Source organism: Galleria mellonella, unplaced genomic scaffold (assembly GCF_026898425.1).
Source record: "Galleria mellonella isolate WM207_F2 unplaced genomic scaffold, CSIRO_AGI_GalMel_v1 utg64, whole genome shotgun sequence".
NCBI lineage: Eukaryota > Metazoa > Arthropoda > Insecta > Lepidoptera > Pyralidae > Galleria > Galleria mellonella.
Genome location: NW_026442133.1, coordinates 5,953,727 through 5,970,632, shown reverse-complemented (window position 1 = coordinate 5,970,632; position 16,906 = coordinate 5,953,727). Strand labels below are relative to the sequence as shown.

Here is a 16,906-nt window from a genome sequence, read left to right as displayed (position 1 = left end):
GCACTTAATCTATATTTTTCGAAAACATAATACAATTGATACATGTAATGTCGAATGAAATAATAAATACATTATCTGAATAAAAATAAAGGCCAATTAGGTAAATCTTATACTCGTATATCTTTAGAATTTTTGGTTACATATTACTGTAAAAAAGAAATTAAATTTTAATAGAGAGAAAATAACATAATAATATTATTTTAATACCAGTATATAGATACGAGTACATTTCAAAGAGCACAAACACCAAAACTCTCTCAATGATATGCTTTCGAATCGAAAATGGTATGTTTTTATCAATTAACGAGATTTGAAGAATTGAACATTTACTTCTTGCGTGTAAGCAAAGTCACGGTGAAAGGTAACCATAGAGCGATTTATTTCTATTCGTAACAACTATCGCCATTCATATATCGTCAATAAGACTATTTAAACGTAGCTATACATTGCTTGCATTTTGAAGTTATCTACCGCTAATAAATTGTAAAAACTACGTGTCACGACAGCGCATTAAATTCAGTTCTTATTAGACTAGACCCAAACACTTATATACTTGATATAGGTATATCTGATTGCATGTAAGCCGAACATGCGCTAGTAAACTTTCTATTTGGTCTATTATTTTTTATATCAAGAAATGTATTACATTGATTTATGTAACTTTCAATATTAAATAATCGATTTCTAATGAGTCTTTCAACCTAACAATGCTGTAGTTCATGATATGATTACGAATTAAGTACTTACAATTACATACTTAACTTGAACTTGTCTTTGAATCTCTTTAATTACTTAGGTGGATATAAATTACTTTATTTACAAAAATAATAGAAAGAAATATTATCTGTTCAATTAATTGTAATCGCTATAATGTATAATAGATAGGTACCTAACTTAAAAGTAAGCAATCAAGTTTTTCGTTCACTAAAATAAAAAAGATTTCGTGACTAGCCTATTAACTTACTCGACTCGTTAATTTCCAACTGAAATCGCTAACGTTGCCTGATGGCAATGGCATGGAATATGTATTGATAGATATATATTCATTGTACCTAATTCAACTATAAATTCGTCAATAAGGAATTATTATATTACCTATTTTAGAAATATATTCCAAACTTTTTATATTATTCATTGCAAATCAAATAAAACCACTGTCTTATATACCTAATAATTGATTGCTTTCAAGGATAATATTATCACCACGGGATATAAGAATATACAAATAAAAGACACCTAACAATACTTCATTTTTAAATGTGAAACCATGACAAGAATCTAGGTAGTGTTAACAATGCACGATTGTTTACTTTTAAAATAACATCTTGTAGAACCAACACGATTGTTCAGTCAGCCGGCAAGCAGTTGACATAAATTGAAGGACTATTAATGAATTTTAATCTAAGTACATATATTTTTTCTGCTTGTAGATAAGCAGAAAAAATATGTCTAAATAAGATATACATCCATTTTAATAATTTACACACTTAAAAAAAGCGAGATTTATTAATCGAAAATAATAACGGTGTTCTCACCATACCTATGCAATGACGTCAAGAATTTGGTTCGACCTCATGTGCACAAATATCTACTTATATTCTACAATACTGTCTACAATAACCTAAAATATCTTATACGAATGTTAACTGTGTTTAAGGTGAATTTATTAAAATTATGACACCACATAAAACTATACATGAAAGTTAACCGTTCACGTGACTTGTTGTGTTTTATCGGCTTCTTATTATCATTGATCATTATTCCATAAACGGGATCGTCAACACTTCACTGGCATACGACACATTTTCTTCGAGAAAATGCGGTATGCGGTTAACCTTAGCGAGAGTGGGTGATCCATTGATTTTTCGCGCTGCACGTTGACGTCACAACCGCGACAGACCGGCGGCGCGCGCCGGTTCGCGTCTCACCGCTTACTGGCAAACTGAACCCAATCGAGAGGAAATGCCAGTTACCATGCGGTCCTCACTTGCTCCCCGTGCCACTCGCTGTTGACTTGACCTTCCGCATCGATTTGTACTGTCATAGCACAGCTGATTTTTAATTAGGTGCGTAGGGAGGGCTCAGTAGTCACCGTGGGAATGCCAAGTGCAGCGAATACACACAAGTATGCAGGTACCTTAATGATTGCACTTGGAGTATGTTTGTTTTCTCAGAAAGGTAGGTGTATACATAATTTGCCATAAACCGTGTATTTTGTATGAAGTTGTGTTCTTCAAGATTACTTAAGATGTGCCTATTTAGGTAAACATAATATACCAAGTTGGAAATGCGATTAAATACTTACGTATAAAATACTATCTAGGTAAATATATGTTCAAACGTAAAAGAGAAGATCGATTTTAAATTTATTTATCTGAAGTTTGCCTACCCGAATAAACACCTTATACTACGAGTATAACTAATAAAGCGCCTACGCTATTAATTTTAGCAAAGACGCATGGCGTTATATTCTGCCATGTATATTTATTTGACACAATATAATACGTAATACTTCTTTTCAATAATGCATTAAATTAAGATGTTTAATATAGAATGATTACAGCTAATTAGTACATCTCTAAACAAAGTGATAAAAAGAAAGTGAAGAATCAAATAAAAATACCATCAAATAGTGGTCCATTTGGTGTGTCACAATGTTTCTTCAGAGAAGTTTTTATACTACCTAGCTTAAATATATGTATTCATTTCTGTCAAAAAATAATAAATGTTAACATTAAATTATATAAATAATATATGACAGTGTTAGGCCTGACCGCTATTTACACTTTCTAGGTGTATTAAAATTTAATAAATAAATATCTTATATAATACTTAATTAATAAAATAGTTTTGTTTTTTTTATTTTTCAGTTCATATATTATAAATACAATATTTTTTACTTCTTAGTGCAACTGCCTACAACAAGAAACAAAACTTCACATAGATGTAACGAACATGTTATATTGCTATATACGAACGTCCAGGCGTTTATCAAAATTCCTAAGATGCAATTTAATCTTCAAGTGTTCCAACTATATTTTGATTGTCTAATTATACATATTAGCATATTTTGCTGTGTGATTCCGATATAGAATAGACTACCAATTCATTTACCGTGGGTGTCGTAAGAGACGACCAAGGAAACTTAATGGTCGAGGAATGGGTAGGAGCTCTTAAACCTTTGCCAAAGTCTAACTGCAGTTGCCAGACTGGCAAGACCTTCCAAATGGGGGTGGCCTATGTTCAGCAGTGGACAGTTAAAGCTGATGTGATTATGATAATGAATAGTATATTTTATTTAGGTTATGGTAAGAGGCTTGTTTTTTTGTATTTAAAGTAGTTATTAAAATTAAATGTACATACATTATATTTATATTTTTGTTTACTTATATATTTAAAATGGCAAACAAATTAACGACCTGCCTGATGGAAAATGGTAACCGTCACCTATAGACATGAACAGCACCATGAACACAACAGACTATACTGTATCACCCATGATATCCTGCATACTTCCCCCATCTAATTTCATTGCGATATCCCGTCCTTTTAACCATGCAAACACATTTACTTAATAGCAGAAACACGAATAGGAAAGTGATACCCAAGCAGATAACTTTATAAAGAAAGGACATTATAAAGCTATCATCTTGAATTGTTCCATACCTTTGATCTAATTTTAATTTACCTTATGTGCAGAAGTATTGTATAAATAATGTTCTCTCAGTCAATATGATTATTGATAGGTATATAAAATACTTTTACTAAACACCTAGTTAAATATAATTTCAATAGACTATAATGATAATGACGTAGAAACTTTAAACAACTACATGCACAATATCGTATCAAATCATTCTGCTTTAAAAACTAATATATATTGATAATCTTTAAAAACTAAAGCCAATAAAAATCTTATGTTTAGTATTCGTTACACTAATCACATATGACTATTATAGAAGCTATGTATTGTATAAATGTGATAATCGTCACCTACGGTTCCATTCCCGAGTTAAATATTAGGCGATATGTCTTGTTACCCTAAGTCCCATCATTTCACAATCACATCTTATCCTTCAAAAAGACACATAGACACATAATTATACAAAGCTACTTAGGGCCAGCAACACGAATGGTTTAGGAAAAATTACACCTTATTATTTTATTTATTACATAATTAAAATTTGTTTTATAAAGAAAGAAAGAAAGAAATATTTTTATCCAAGTAAACTCAGATTTAAGCAATTTTGAATAATCATTTCTTTATTACAGCCCATTGGGAACACAATTTCTCCCAAGAAGAACGGGCAAGAAACTCAGCTGTTGCTTTTTTTCAAAAAGTTTTACTATATAAATAATAAATTTGTGTGAATACAAACTACTAAGCAGCATCAGATCATAAAATTTAAAATATATAGTATATAATTAAAACAAATCACTAAAGTAAATCGGTTGCAATAACCAGAACAGACCAAACCCTATAGGCAGCAGCCGTTTACCTAATAAATTCTTAATTTAATATAAAAAATGTGATTTATCTTATAGAGAAAAATAAATAAACATTACAGTTGTTATGATTACCACGCTGTCCAAGAATAACAAAATCAGGGGAAGATATAGTTAGTAATGGGAAAGTTAGTCCTCATTGCTGGGAATGTATCCTGTCTGGTCGAATTCTCATTGAATTTGACACGATGGGCCATTTGATCTGACTTCATTCTTATCTATCATCACTCACTGGTACTCCGACAACGTATATCAATAGCGCAGGCGGGATTATTCTAGTTCAACTCATTAAAAAAAAACTATCCTAATCAATAACATTACAACCAAAAAATACTTAATTTATAAAAAACGTATTTAGTATAAGGCGAGACGCTATTAGCTTTAATTAGTACTTTGCCTGTTATGGATAATAGCTGTAATTTTATAGTTTATTAATAAATATTACGTTTTAGATAGTTGTTTTTAACTAATTGCAATATTAAACTGTACATAGTAAAAAAATAAATTTTACCTACAGGTCGTAATAAGTATACTAAGTTGATGTTTACTGATGGAAACTGAACAACTTTCTACAAAGATCATAATCAAAATCACGAAATACCTATTAAAATTTATAAACCGCATGGCCACATGATCAATTTACTTAATATAAAAGATAAAGATATATATACAAACATAAAGAACATATCGGTAACTAACGTAGGTTCATTCAATGTCTGATAATTGTGATACATATTAAATGTATAGAATTTAAATTACTGACGTAACTTATTGTAACTAATTTCCATGGTTAGTAATTTATCATGTCTTCTGTTTAAAGGATTATTCCATGTATGCAAGTAATATGTATATGAAAATAATACAGTAAAATAAATAAATATATATATGTTAAATACCAAACAATATAGAATTAATTACTTACGTAATAGGGGGAAGCGGCTAGTGGAATGTTTCCCGAGTGGTGTACTGGTGGCACTAATGTCGCTCTGGGAACTATGCAGACTGCTTTTGCCACTGCCGTTCGCGGAGCCAATCTCCATGCGCATACGCATGTGACGGCTGTAAACAATACAACTCTTCAATGTACATAATAACTTGTTATATATTTTAAATAAAATAATCATAGTATCATCTCACCATTTATGGAAACAATTGACATACTTTTAACAAAAATATAAATATAGCTTAGAAATAATCTGGTTAAATCATATTAATTTTTATCCCTTATGATCCTACATATTAATTTAAAGAATTAAACTTGATTACATATTTGTGTAAGGTAAAATATTTAATATTCTTATTGTGTATATGTTATGTACAATACAATACAGTAATAGAAAATGAAATCTTTGAACTGCTATTGACAGTTCTCTTTCTCTCTCGCTCTCTCTCAAATTAAATGTAGTAATTTATAATTTCCAAAATCATCAAACATTGCAAGTATAAGCTATAAAAATGTATATACATATGTATACTTTATACAAAAAATTAACTTACCTCTTCGGCTTCGGATTAGTATTTGTAGACTTTGAACTTAACATTCTAGTAACACTGCATGCTGTCTGTGATCGTTGTAATGAAAAAGTGCAGTCCACTTTAGACTTTATGTCTTTATATGACTTCGTTTTGTAATCATTCTTAATATCTAATGAATTTTTTTTAGATAATATCTCTCGTCTATCCATCTTTTTCACTGCTTTTGGACTACTTTGTACACTAACATCAGCATCTGTTTTTCTGTTTGCTAACATCGTCTTCAATTTACTTGGCACATCACGTTTAGGCATTTTATATTTCTTCAAAGTAAAACTCCTTTTTTCTTCTTTATTTTTTTCACTTGTTCTTACATCTTTTTCGCTATTTAAAGAATTTCTTTTACTTACATTTTTCGAAGTATCATCTTCAATGACGACGTGTGCTAAAACAGATTTTTGTTCTTCCAATGTATCTTCTAGTGGCGCAAAATATGCATGAATATTTCCAGTACTGGCATTTTTTTGACTACATTCCGATCTAGTCGATGGGGTGGAACCTTCTGGTGACATATCATCGATTACGTTTAGGAAAACAGGAGAAGCTCTATGATTTTCAAAGTCTGTATAGACTCCACTCGATTCCATACATGAATCGTCATTTCTATTTACTAGTAAAGGAGGATTTCCATTGCCATTCTTTCCTCCGTAAAGCGCTCCATCTATAACTTGAGCTCGGCGGTCACCTCTTTGCATGTGATCATCTAAGCCATCGGCATCGCTTTCTGTGAAAAAATCTGAATCTGTCATAGGATCTGCTCTTCTAGTAACGGGTACATTTTGCCAATCCATTTCTATAACATCTTCTCGTTGTTCTATAGAATGGTCAGCTCCCCTACTAACTGGCCTTGACATTTCACCATCACCTTGATAACCATCTAAACTCGTTATGCTAGTAATACTTGTAATAAAACTATTTGATACTTTCGATGTCTCCATAGATTTAGGATAATCATTTTTACTGTCAGAATATGTTTGAGAATCATGCAAAGTGGAGGCGGAAAACTGAGAGTATGTACTTATTTCACCATGAAGGTCTGAACTATCCAATGGTAAATCTTCAGGTGAAGGTGTTTGATCAATTCTGTTAACTACTGTGTTATTCCCATGCTTGGAATTAAGTGGTATTTCTAAATTAATCGTATTTTCCGCTATAGAACTAATAGGTTCTAAAATGCTGCTATGAATTGAAGGCATGAATTCTTCATCAACCAAATTTGGAACAATATCATCCTTAGATATATCATTTGGATCACTTTCTAAATGCGCTTCTTGTTCATAATTAGAAACTGAGGATTCTAGCAAAGAACCTCCAGATATAGTATCAAAAGTTTGCTCGCATAAATTTTGAGTTGAATTATTGTAAGATGTTAAGAAGTTAGTTTCTTCGTTTGTTATTGTTTCTAAACTTACAATTGGAGCACGTGAACTTCCAAATATACACTTTTTATTATCATTATCTATATTATCAAATCCATCATTTTGTATAGTAGAAGCTGCCGAATTACTTTCAGTCTTATCGGTTGAAGGAGTGTCCCCGTTATCTGGTGATAATTTATTAGAATCATTAGTACCACAAAATATTGGAAGACCTTCCACTGTAGGAGAAAATGCATTTTCCAAGTAACAAATGTCGTCCATCTGATCTGGAGTTAATATGCCTAAACTATCGTCTAGTGAATTCTCTTCATTGGTTCTACTTAAGGAATTGTCATTTGGACTTAAATTAGATTCAAAAGTTCGTGAATGAATATGTGATTTTAATTGTAAACATAGATCAGACCTCGAATGTGTATTAAATAACTTTTTAACTGGATAATTGATTTCATTTTCACATGAATATTCAAATTCTCTCATTGGTTTATCATCAAAGTTCAAAACATTTGGCAGTCTGTCTGAATTTTTATCAGAAGTGTCAACAGTTTTTATATCATTACTTTCTGTTTTTCTGTTCCACACATTTACATCACCTTTTTCCTCGCGTGACGTAGAAGGATCAGCCTTAAGATCAAACAAAAGACTGTAAGGTCCCGATTCATCCTGATCTTTATCATCAACTAGTTGTTGAGTAATGTCATTTATCAGTCCTTTAGTCTTTTTATCAACATTTCTGTCTTGTTTCTTCGTTATCGCATTTAATTTCTCGCGTAAATCCAAAATCCTAGGATTTTGTTCCACTACCTTTTCTAAATTTAAACTCATTTTTGGTATTAAAGACGCATAGCTTTTAGAAAAGATATGTTCCTTTAATTCTGTTTTTGAATGTTCGTTAACATTTTGAGATTTTTCTTGTGATGTCTTTTTAACTTCAACTGTATCCAAAGAGTCTAAACTTTTTATTTTGGAATGATTACTGGAATAAATCCCTCGTAGTTCTAATGATCTTAGTCTGCCACTTTTTTCCACGGGGATCTGAAATTAAATATAAATAAGATTACTATATTATAAATTACAAAAACGTTTTATAACATACATTATCTCATTAAAATATTTAAATTTCTTATGTATAACAGTACACACTTTTGAGCACGTGTCCGACTACTGCTTGCTACTACATTATAACTCAATGTGCCCGCCAGTTGCTCATCACGGTTCACAGCACGGTTACGCATGGTGATTTCAATGCATTTGTACAGTTGTATAAATTACATTGTATAGGTACTTCATATATACAGCTCATGAATTTTTATTGCTCAAAACGAACGTGCATTTTGTGCAATAAAATGTCAAGAATAATAATTTTTTTATAACGTCTCTTTCATTAAGCTAAATCCATTGAGGTGAATTGATTTCAATAAAATTGAAATCAATTTACCTAATCGATAACTGTACAATGGGCCACAATCGAAACATTTATTAGGAAGAATTTTAAACCATTTAAATAGTAAGTATGTTAAATATTAGTAGTAAGTACATAGATATGTTGTTTAGATTCTTAAATATCTTAGATATCTACTATAAATATAGGAACCTAATTTAAACAAACCCCCATGTTAAAAGACGCTTTTATATTTATTTTTCTAATTTATATCATTAATTATATTTCAATACATCACTCTACTTCTAACGCAGTAGCACTTGATTCTATAAGAACAGTAGAATTAGTTAAGAACAGTAGCATTCAATACGCATAAAAACAATCAAACCATAAAGTTTATGCGTAATACATCAGAGGAGTTGCAAGTGTGTATTTTGTCTTTTTTCGAGTTATGTCTGTTAGTACAATCACATATATGTACATGAAAAAAAGGAAACAACACAACATCTAATATCAACAATCAATAATATAGTCACACCAACTAGAAACTAGAATTTAATTTTCGAAGAGGATACAACGTACACTCGGCAAGATAGATATCAATCAGAGCGCAAAGTCACGATTATAAACGATAATAGGAAATGTTGTCTACAGAGAGAATTGTTGTCCCGACTGAGACGCAACCGATACTTTTAAGACTGATTCCGTTGAAACCTCTGCATTATTTACAGTCGCAATACAAAACGCAAATTAGTAAATACTTTTAGATTTCCTCTGTTAATTTATCATTTCATCCACAAATATCATAGTCTATTTAAATTAAATAAACTATAAATAAAATAGGGCGATTTTTAACATTTTCGACCCGTTTCAACCCTTCTAATTTAAATTTCTCTATTTCATCTTAACTGGTAAAAAGAAAGAAGTCATCTTACATAATTTTATTTCGTCGAATTTCTTTTAATATGAGTATAATAGTTTTTACGATATTTCAGGTGGGTTGGTGTGCAGGAATTAAAAAGTCCATCTTACACGAATCTTAATAGGATATGCTTTGTAAAATCTATAAAAATAAAATTAATAGTTTAGTTCTTAATTTACGTGCTTAGCGAAAAACCTACTATACTTAGAGCATAGTGCAAAGCAATCCTAATATGATTGTAAACTCTTTTAAATTCCAATACGCAATGTATAAGGACTTTTAATAGTCAAAATATCTTAATATTTAATAAAAATTACCTAGCTCTATCTAGTACCAGTAGTAATAGTGCGGTTTCGACCTTGCGGACACATTACTTCTTAGTTTTGTAGATTTAAAAAAAATGACACTAAAGTTAGTTATAATGTTATTTAAAATCTGTAAAATATTTCTAAATATTACCGTTAATTTATAGTTATAAAACCTTATATAATTACATAATTTATAAATTTCTAATAGGTAAACTTTTTTATGCAACTTTATTATGGGTACACGATAGCAAAATTTTTAGTTTTTTACGTTACAGTTTTATCATAAATCTTATCTAGAATTGTAAACATCATTCTTATCAAAACCCTTGAACCTATGTAATTGGCTCCACTATCACACTATTCGGATGCTTATGATATTGTTAAATTTCCATACAGTACCTAAACTACTTACCTTAGAATACATAATTACTTATCATTAATATATTCAAATTAGTGATGCTGGAGGCTGTTGGCACTTGAAAGAATTTGAAATTCATCTTTATAAATAAGGATACTTGAAAACTATGGAAGTAGTACCTACATCTACAAGTGTTTTTACTTGTTATCACACATATCATTAGGACAATTATCATTGTACTTATAACTGACTACATGTATGGTACAAAAAAGTAATGAATAAATAGTAAATTTATTTCAGTAATATATTTTCGATGTCATGTGAATTTCTAAAATAACATATTATATATTATAATTTTATAATAACTGAGTATTATACTACTCTTATAATATTAATACACATATAAATCAATACAAAGTGATATCTGTATTGAGATCAAGTAATTTATAATGAAAGTATCTGCTTACATGCAGATCTCAGTCACGATTCTGATTTACCAACTTTAGGGTGTATATTGTCAAGGCAATAGGTATTAGTTAATTCTATAGTCCAATCGTGTGGTCCCAGCATAGAATATACTAACAATTCCTTTCCCGTGAGTGTCGTAAGAGGCAACTAAGGAAGGACGAGTAATGGGCAGCAGCGTCCCTCTTAAAACATCTTCAAATCCTAACCGCGGTTGCCAATCCGCCTGCCAAGCGTGACAATACTGCCAGAACCCCCTAAGGAGAGGCTTATGTTCAGCAGTGGAAAGTAAAAAGCTGATAGAATGATGATGATAGTCCAATCGACGAAATAGTCATGCGTAATCATTATGTTAAACACATTACAAATAGTGACGAAAGGAAACAGTCCAATATTCATGGTCAGTAAATGAGTAACTATGAAATTAAACATTTGTTTTATTGGGTTATAAGCAAATATCAAAATAAAGAATATTTTTTAAAATACATAAGCATCAATTTCTTGACGTGCGTGAGTAGCGCATGCAATTTATAACCACGGCAACGACGACAGAGCCAAAAAATACCGGTTTTGGATGTGACTGATAAGATATGACATGGAGATGCAGACTACACGTCGTAGTCGACATAAGTACTTATAACCTAACCAAGGTTATATGACATGTTAAAGGTAGAAGTACATTATCACAATTTTCAACACATACATAGATATCATTAACACAATTTTCAAATCAAATTTTAAACTATAACTCGCGAATTTTTCCGCTTGATGTACATATTCGAGATTGATAAGACATTATCTAAATATGTTTTTACTTTTCGTACTTAAATCGTCGCCTAAAGCTTGTATATTAGGTAAATCGATCACAAGACCGTGGAATTTGTACCGATGAAACCATGAAGGGTTTTTTTTTCATAGTAAAGTGAAAAACAACATGTAACATGAAATGTGGCCGTCACAAATTTCACACAAATAGGTAACTATTTAGTATCTATCCTATAAATTTTAAAACTTGTCTATGGCTATTTGAAAAATCTTAAATAATTACTTACAAATTTAAGAATAGATATTATGTACATTGTTATTATAATTTCATAGTTGAAACGGATAATAATTAATAACTAACACGAGATACTGTGGCTTCGCCTCTGTGAATCTGAATATAAAGTATCCTTTGTTCTTATCTTGAATATAGCCTTCCGTATAAAGGAGGTTTTGCCAGTAGTTGCCACGCTTAGTAAGCGGGTTGGCAACCGCAGTTAGGGTTTTTGTAATATTCTAATAGGGAGGATATTGCCTATCCCTCCATCATAAGCTCCCTTAGTCGCCTCTTACGATACTCACGGGAAAGAAAGGAGATGGCCTATTTTATGCCGGGATCTACTCAGCTAATGGGTATATATATTAATATATATATACGTTTGTTTATCTAATAAATACGTAAATTCCAACTTCGACATCACATTTTAACAAAATAAATAAACATTTTTAATAATGTTTACTATTCCAAGTTGAGTACAAATAGATTTTGTTCTACAAAAAAGTAAATAACGACTTCAATCATGACAAAACCAGTTATTTTGATTTAAAAACCAAAGTACTGAACCGATTTTCATGAAATTTCTTTGGAACCAATCTAAATACTTTTGAATAAAACAGAATTTTCAAATCGAATTATGAGGATAATTTAAAGTAAACATAAAAACCGAATTGAAAACTTCGTCCTGTATTTTGAAATTGGTTAAAAAAATTTCGATGTACATCAGTTAAAATTAGGCCAAACTGTCAGATATTTTGTTTCTTCTTTTGTGTGAGGTAACGAAAATGTATAAACATAAATCTGATTAACTGCTTTTACTTAATGTAACTTAACACGTAGTAATTGAGGAGAAAGGGATTATTAATAATGGGGTCTAACGACCATTGCTAGCAATATACTCTATCAGGTCGATCTACACGCAGTTCCCCCAGGGAAACCATTATGCTTAACTCTTGAATTCATCAAGAGGGACTAACTGACTTGCCTTGATCTTGATCTATCATCATTCACTGGTAGGGTACCAGTGAATTATGCCAGTATATACCGACAGCGCAAGCGAGACCATTCCATTTTCACCTATAAAAAATATATGGTAATACAAAGACACAATACCTTAGATCTCATTAATGGCAACGCAGGAAGGGTAACGTAGGCAACACAGTATACTCTATTCATGGTACTGTTCATGTCTAAAGGCAACGGTTACCACTTTCCATCAGATGGACCGTCAACTTGTTTGCCATTCTAAATTGCACAAAAAATGTGCTAATTGTATCAGTCATCACATCTTCTCTCAAGTCGGCAAACAAAGGTCTTAACCTTAAACCTACTATGGGTATGTTATATAACCCCCAGTACATTATTATTATAATAAAATTGTAATTAGACTATGTGTGTACATGAGAGATATTTAAGAAAGACAATGATAAGAGGTCTTAGTGTGACCAATAAATGCTAAAACAATATTTTTTTTAAATTTTATCTGTCGTCTGTTTGTATGTTCCGGCATCAAGCAAAACTTGTGCACCAAACTGGATGCGGTTTTCACTGTTCTATTCCTGTAGGTCTAATTTAAAAAGTGGTGTATATTATACTATATTATATATCTTGATATGTCATCTAAAAGTGTAACACAGAAAAAGTAGGGGTCAAAAAGCTAATCTTAACTAATATAAATTTGCAAACGAGTTTTTATTATGCCTCTTGTCTTGGCACCTTAAAAAGTTAACGAATCATCGTAAAATTTGGTACCAATAGATACACGCAGTGCCTCGGTATTTGGAATGGAAAAGGAGAATACATTTAATATTGGCCAATCAATATATACTGGTGATGCAGAGAAAATAGAGGATAAAATTATCTATAATAATCTGGATAACATTTTTACATAGTATAAGTAGATATCATACAAGATATGTCACCTCTTACGTCATCATGTTGAATAATCAAGAGCAAGAATCATGATGAAAGCTGATTTCTTAAAAGGTCGCTCGTTGATTAAACACTAATCTACGCAAATAGTATAAATTAAAAGTTGAGAGATTACGTCAGTACCTAGATATATTAATGAACAAGTGTTGGTTTTCACGGATATAAGTATATTACAATTACACACGAATACATACAGATTATACGAAACATGAAATTTGCAATTTCTTTTAACATATTTTACAAGCCATTTTATACTTAATATAAAATCACAATCAATCTGGATTTCAGAATAGCCCCTTATATATTTATATTTTAAATTTCAACTCGAGTTTAAGTAAAAAATAGGTATGTGTCCTTCATGGTCCGTAGAATTATGATATTTATCCTTAAAGCTAAGACAAAATGTGTAGTTATTTTAAAAATCCATATATACAATTAATACCTTACACAGAATCATTGTTGAATATGAATTATGTCTATATGGCTAAATGGCAGTGAATAAAAACAATCTCCAAGCACATATTTTTACAAAACCTCTTTTTTTATAAAAACTGTAAATTGTCTAAATTTACTGAAATGTTTAGTAGTTTGTCAATAGTAAAATATACACAGAATCCTCTATCAATAACAAAAATAAAGGAATTTAATTAAATTCATACATTATAAAAATAAAAAAAACAATTTAACTAGATATGTGAAAAGATACCAAATTATAGGAAATTAAATAAGGATTCTATAAATAAAATCTATTAGATCTTTCACTTATTTTTATCTATACCTTATTATACTTTCTTAATTAACAATTACTTACAGTTAATTTCGCACTACCTGAAATTACTTGCTTGGAAAATACGTGAGAATATTCCGCACAAAACCTGACTAATGAACGGTTACATGACACAGTAATTATAATATAAGATCGTGCGAATTTAAAATTGACAATAGTCTTTATAGTCTGCTCACATGTGTTAAAACATTAAGTGAACTGTAATGAAGGTTCGGTGACTGCTCAGTAGGACGACACTTGACTACGATGCGGGTATAGGATCCCAAAATCTAATCTCAACCAAATTATCTGAATTTTCAAATTCATGTTTAACTTATTAAATATTCTTATTCAATATTTAAAAATTATTATTACTTACTTCTTGCTTCAAGCCGTCGTCCGACAAGCCAATGTAAGAAATGAAAGCGACTTAGAACCTCTTGACATAAGAAACTCACACAAATAGTTGCAATAGTACACAAATAGTAGCAATAGTACACAATAGTACTACTATTGTAAAAATTTGAATGCAATTAAATAATGTATATAAGGAATTAAAGGAGGCTGTGAAAATGTTGGTTGTTTGGGTATCTCTGTCCCACTCGTATTTCTGCTGTAAAGCAGTTATGTTAGCATGGCTGTATTTCAATTTGATGGTTGGGGTACGGTAGTAAAATCTTCGTTTTCAGGGATGGCAACGCATGAGGGGTATCATGGAAAACATGGTCTACTTTGTTATATCTTTGGTACTATTCATGTCTATAGGCAACAGATACCACTTTTCATTTGATAGCCGTCAATTTGCCATTATTCTAAGTTGCATAAAAAAAAGGTAATCATTTCACAAATATTATATATTTTCCCTAAGGATATACACGAATTTCAAATTAACGTGGCGATTAATAAAAGTAAGTAAGTAGTTATTACCAATTACTTTCTTTAGTTTCTGTTTTAAACAAGTTTTTGCGATATTTACGCTTAAAACCCATGACTATTATTATTCACGAGTCCTCAGGAATGGCAACGCATGGGGAGTATCATGGACGAAACAGTATACTGTGTTATGTCCATGGTACTGCTCATGTCTATAGGCGACGGTTATCACTTTCCATCAGGTGGGCCGTCAGCTTGTTTGCCATAATAAATTGTTGCATAAAAAAAACTTTTTTAATTATTTACATATAGCAAATATTGATTTGTCCTCTACCGCCACGTACAGGGTGCAGTTTTTCTTGTCAGAATAAAAACTATTTAACTTCTTAAGGTGAAACAGAACACAATTACAACATTTCATAAAAATCGATTGAGCATTTTCGGAAATTAGGTTCACATACACTCCTCGCAAAAATATAAAAATTTTTGATTTTTGAACAGGCTGTATTTCAGTGAAAAATAATCGTACAGGAAATTTATTGAAAACTCTTTTTCAGATTTTTTGGTGAAAAAATTTTTTGAGCTCCGGTTTCCATGCAATTCTTAAACAAAGCTGAAAATAATTTTTTTCTAAATTTTCTAGGTTTCGTTTTTCAAGCAAGCGGGCGCCGAGTTTCTTTATCTGCATAAAATTTCCAATTAAGCACAGTCAAGAGTTAGTGAAGAAAAACATTTTTTCCACCTCTAATATTGAATTGAAAAAAGTGGAAAAAAGTGACTTTTTCTCCTTTTTTGGTTACTTGGCTGTATCTTCGCTAATATGGGCGGGAAGGCTAAGGTTTGAGGAAAATTTTACAGTCTATTGTTCCTTAAAGAACCCCCTAAATCCCTGGAGCGATCGGTTCAACGGTTTTTCCCGGACCAATTGATTGAAATTTTGGAAAAAATAAGGGAACAAGGTTTTTGTCCCTTAAACTCACCCTAATCCATTCAAAAATCAATAATTTCATTTGTTTTTCACTTTTTACTCAATTTTTTGTTTTTTAAAAATTCATTATTAAAAAAAAAATCGAAAAAAATCAAGAAAATTTTTAAGAAAAATGTTTGCTTGCTGTGCGACCAGTAGTTCCAGAGATATTAGCAGTTGAATGGAAAAGGATGCTTTTGCATTCAAAGTTCGATATCTCGGAGACAAATGGTCGTAATTGAATCCAAAGCGATTTTTGAAGCTGAATAAACACGCTAAGAGACCTATACAATGGAGTTCGAAAAAATTTTTCCATGCCCATATATGAAAAACACATTTATTTTTTCAGCTTTGTTTAATTTAAATCAAAAAATTTTTTCAAAAAAATCAAAATACAAGTATGTATTATTTTTCACTGTACAGTGGAAAATATTTATTTTTGTTCCCTTAGTATTAGCTGATGAACTAGGTAATCGACCT

At 30.8% G+C, this 16,906-nt stretch overlaps 1 protein-coding gene across 1 annotated transcript in view; it reads right to left on the bottom strand.

Annotated features, from left to right (window-relative positions):
- The window catches only part of LOC113512638 (uncharacterized), a 114,172-nt gene that overhangs the window by 82,871 nt on the left and 14,395 nt on the right, over positions 1-16,906 (bottom strand). The window contains exons 2-3 of the mRNA XM_052900267.1: positions 6,004-8,450; positions 5,429-5,565 (exon numbers count right to left, since the gene is read on the bottom strand). Of these exons, the coding sequence (XP_052756227.1) occupies positions 5,429-5,565; positions 6,004-8,450 (2,584 nt within the window). The remainder of the gene's footprint in view (positions 1-5,428; positions 5,566-6,003; positions 8,451-16,906) is intronic.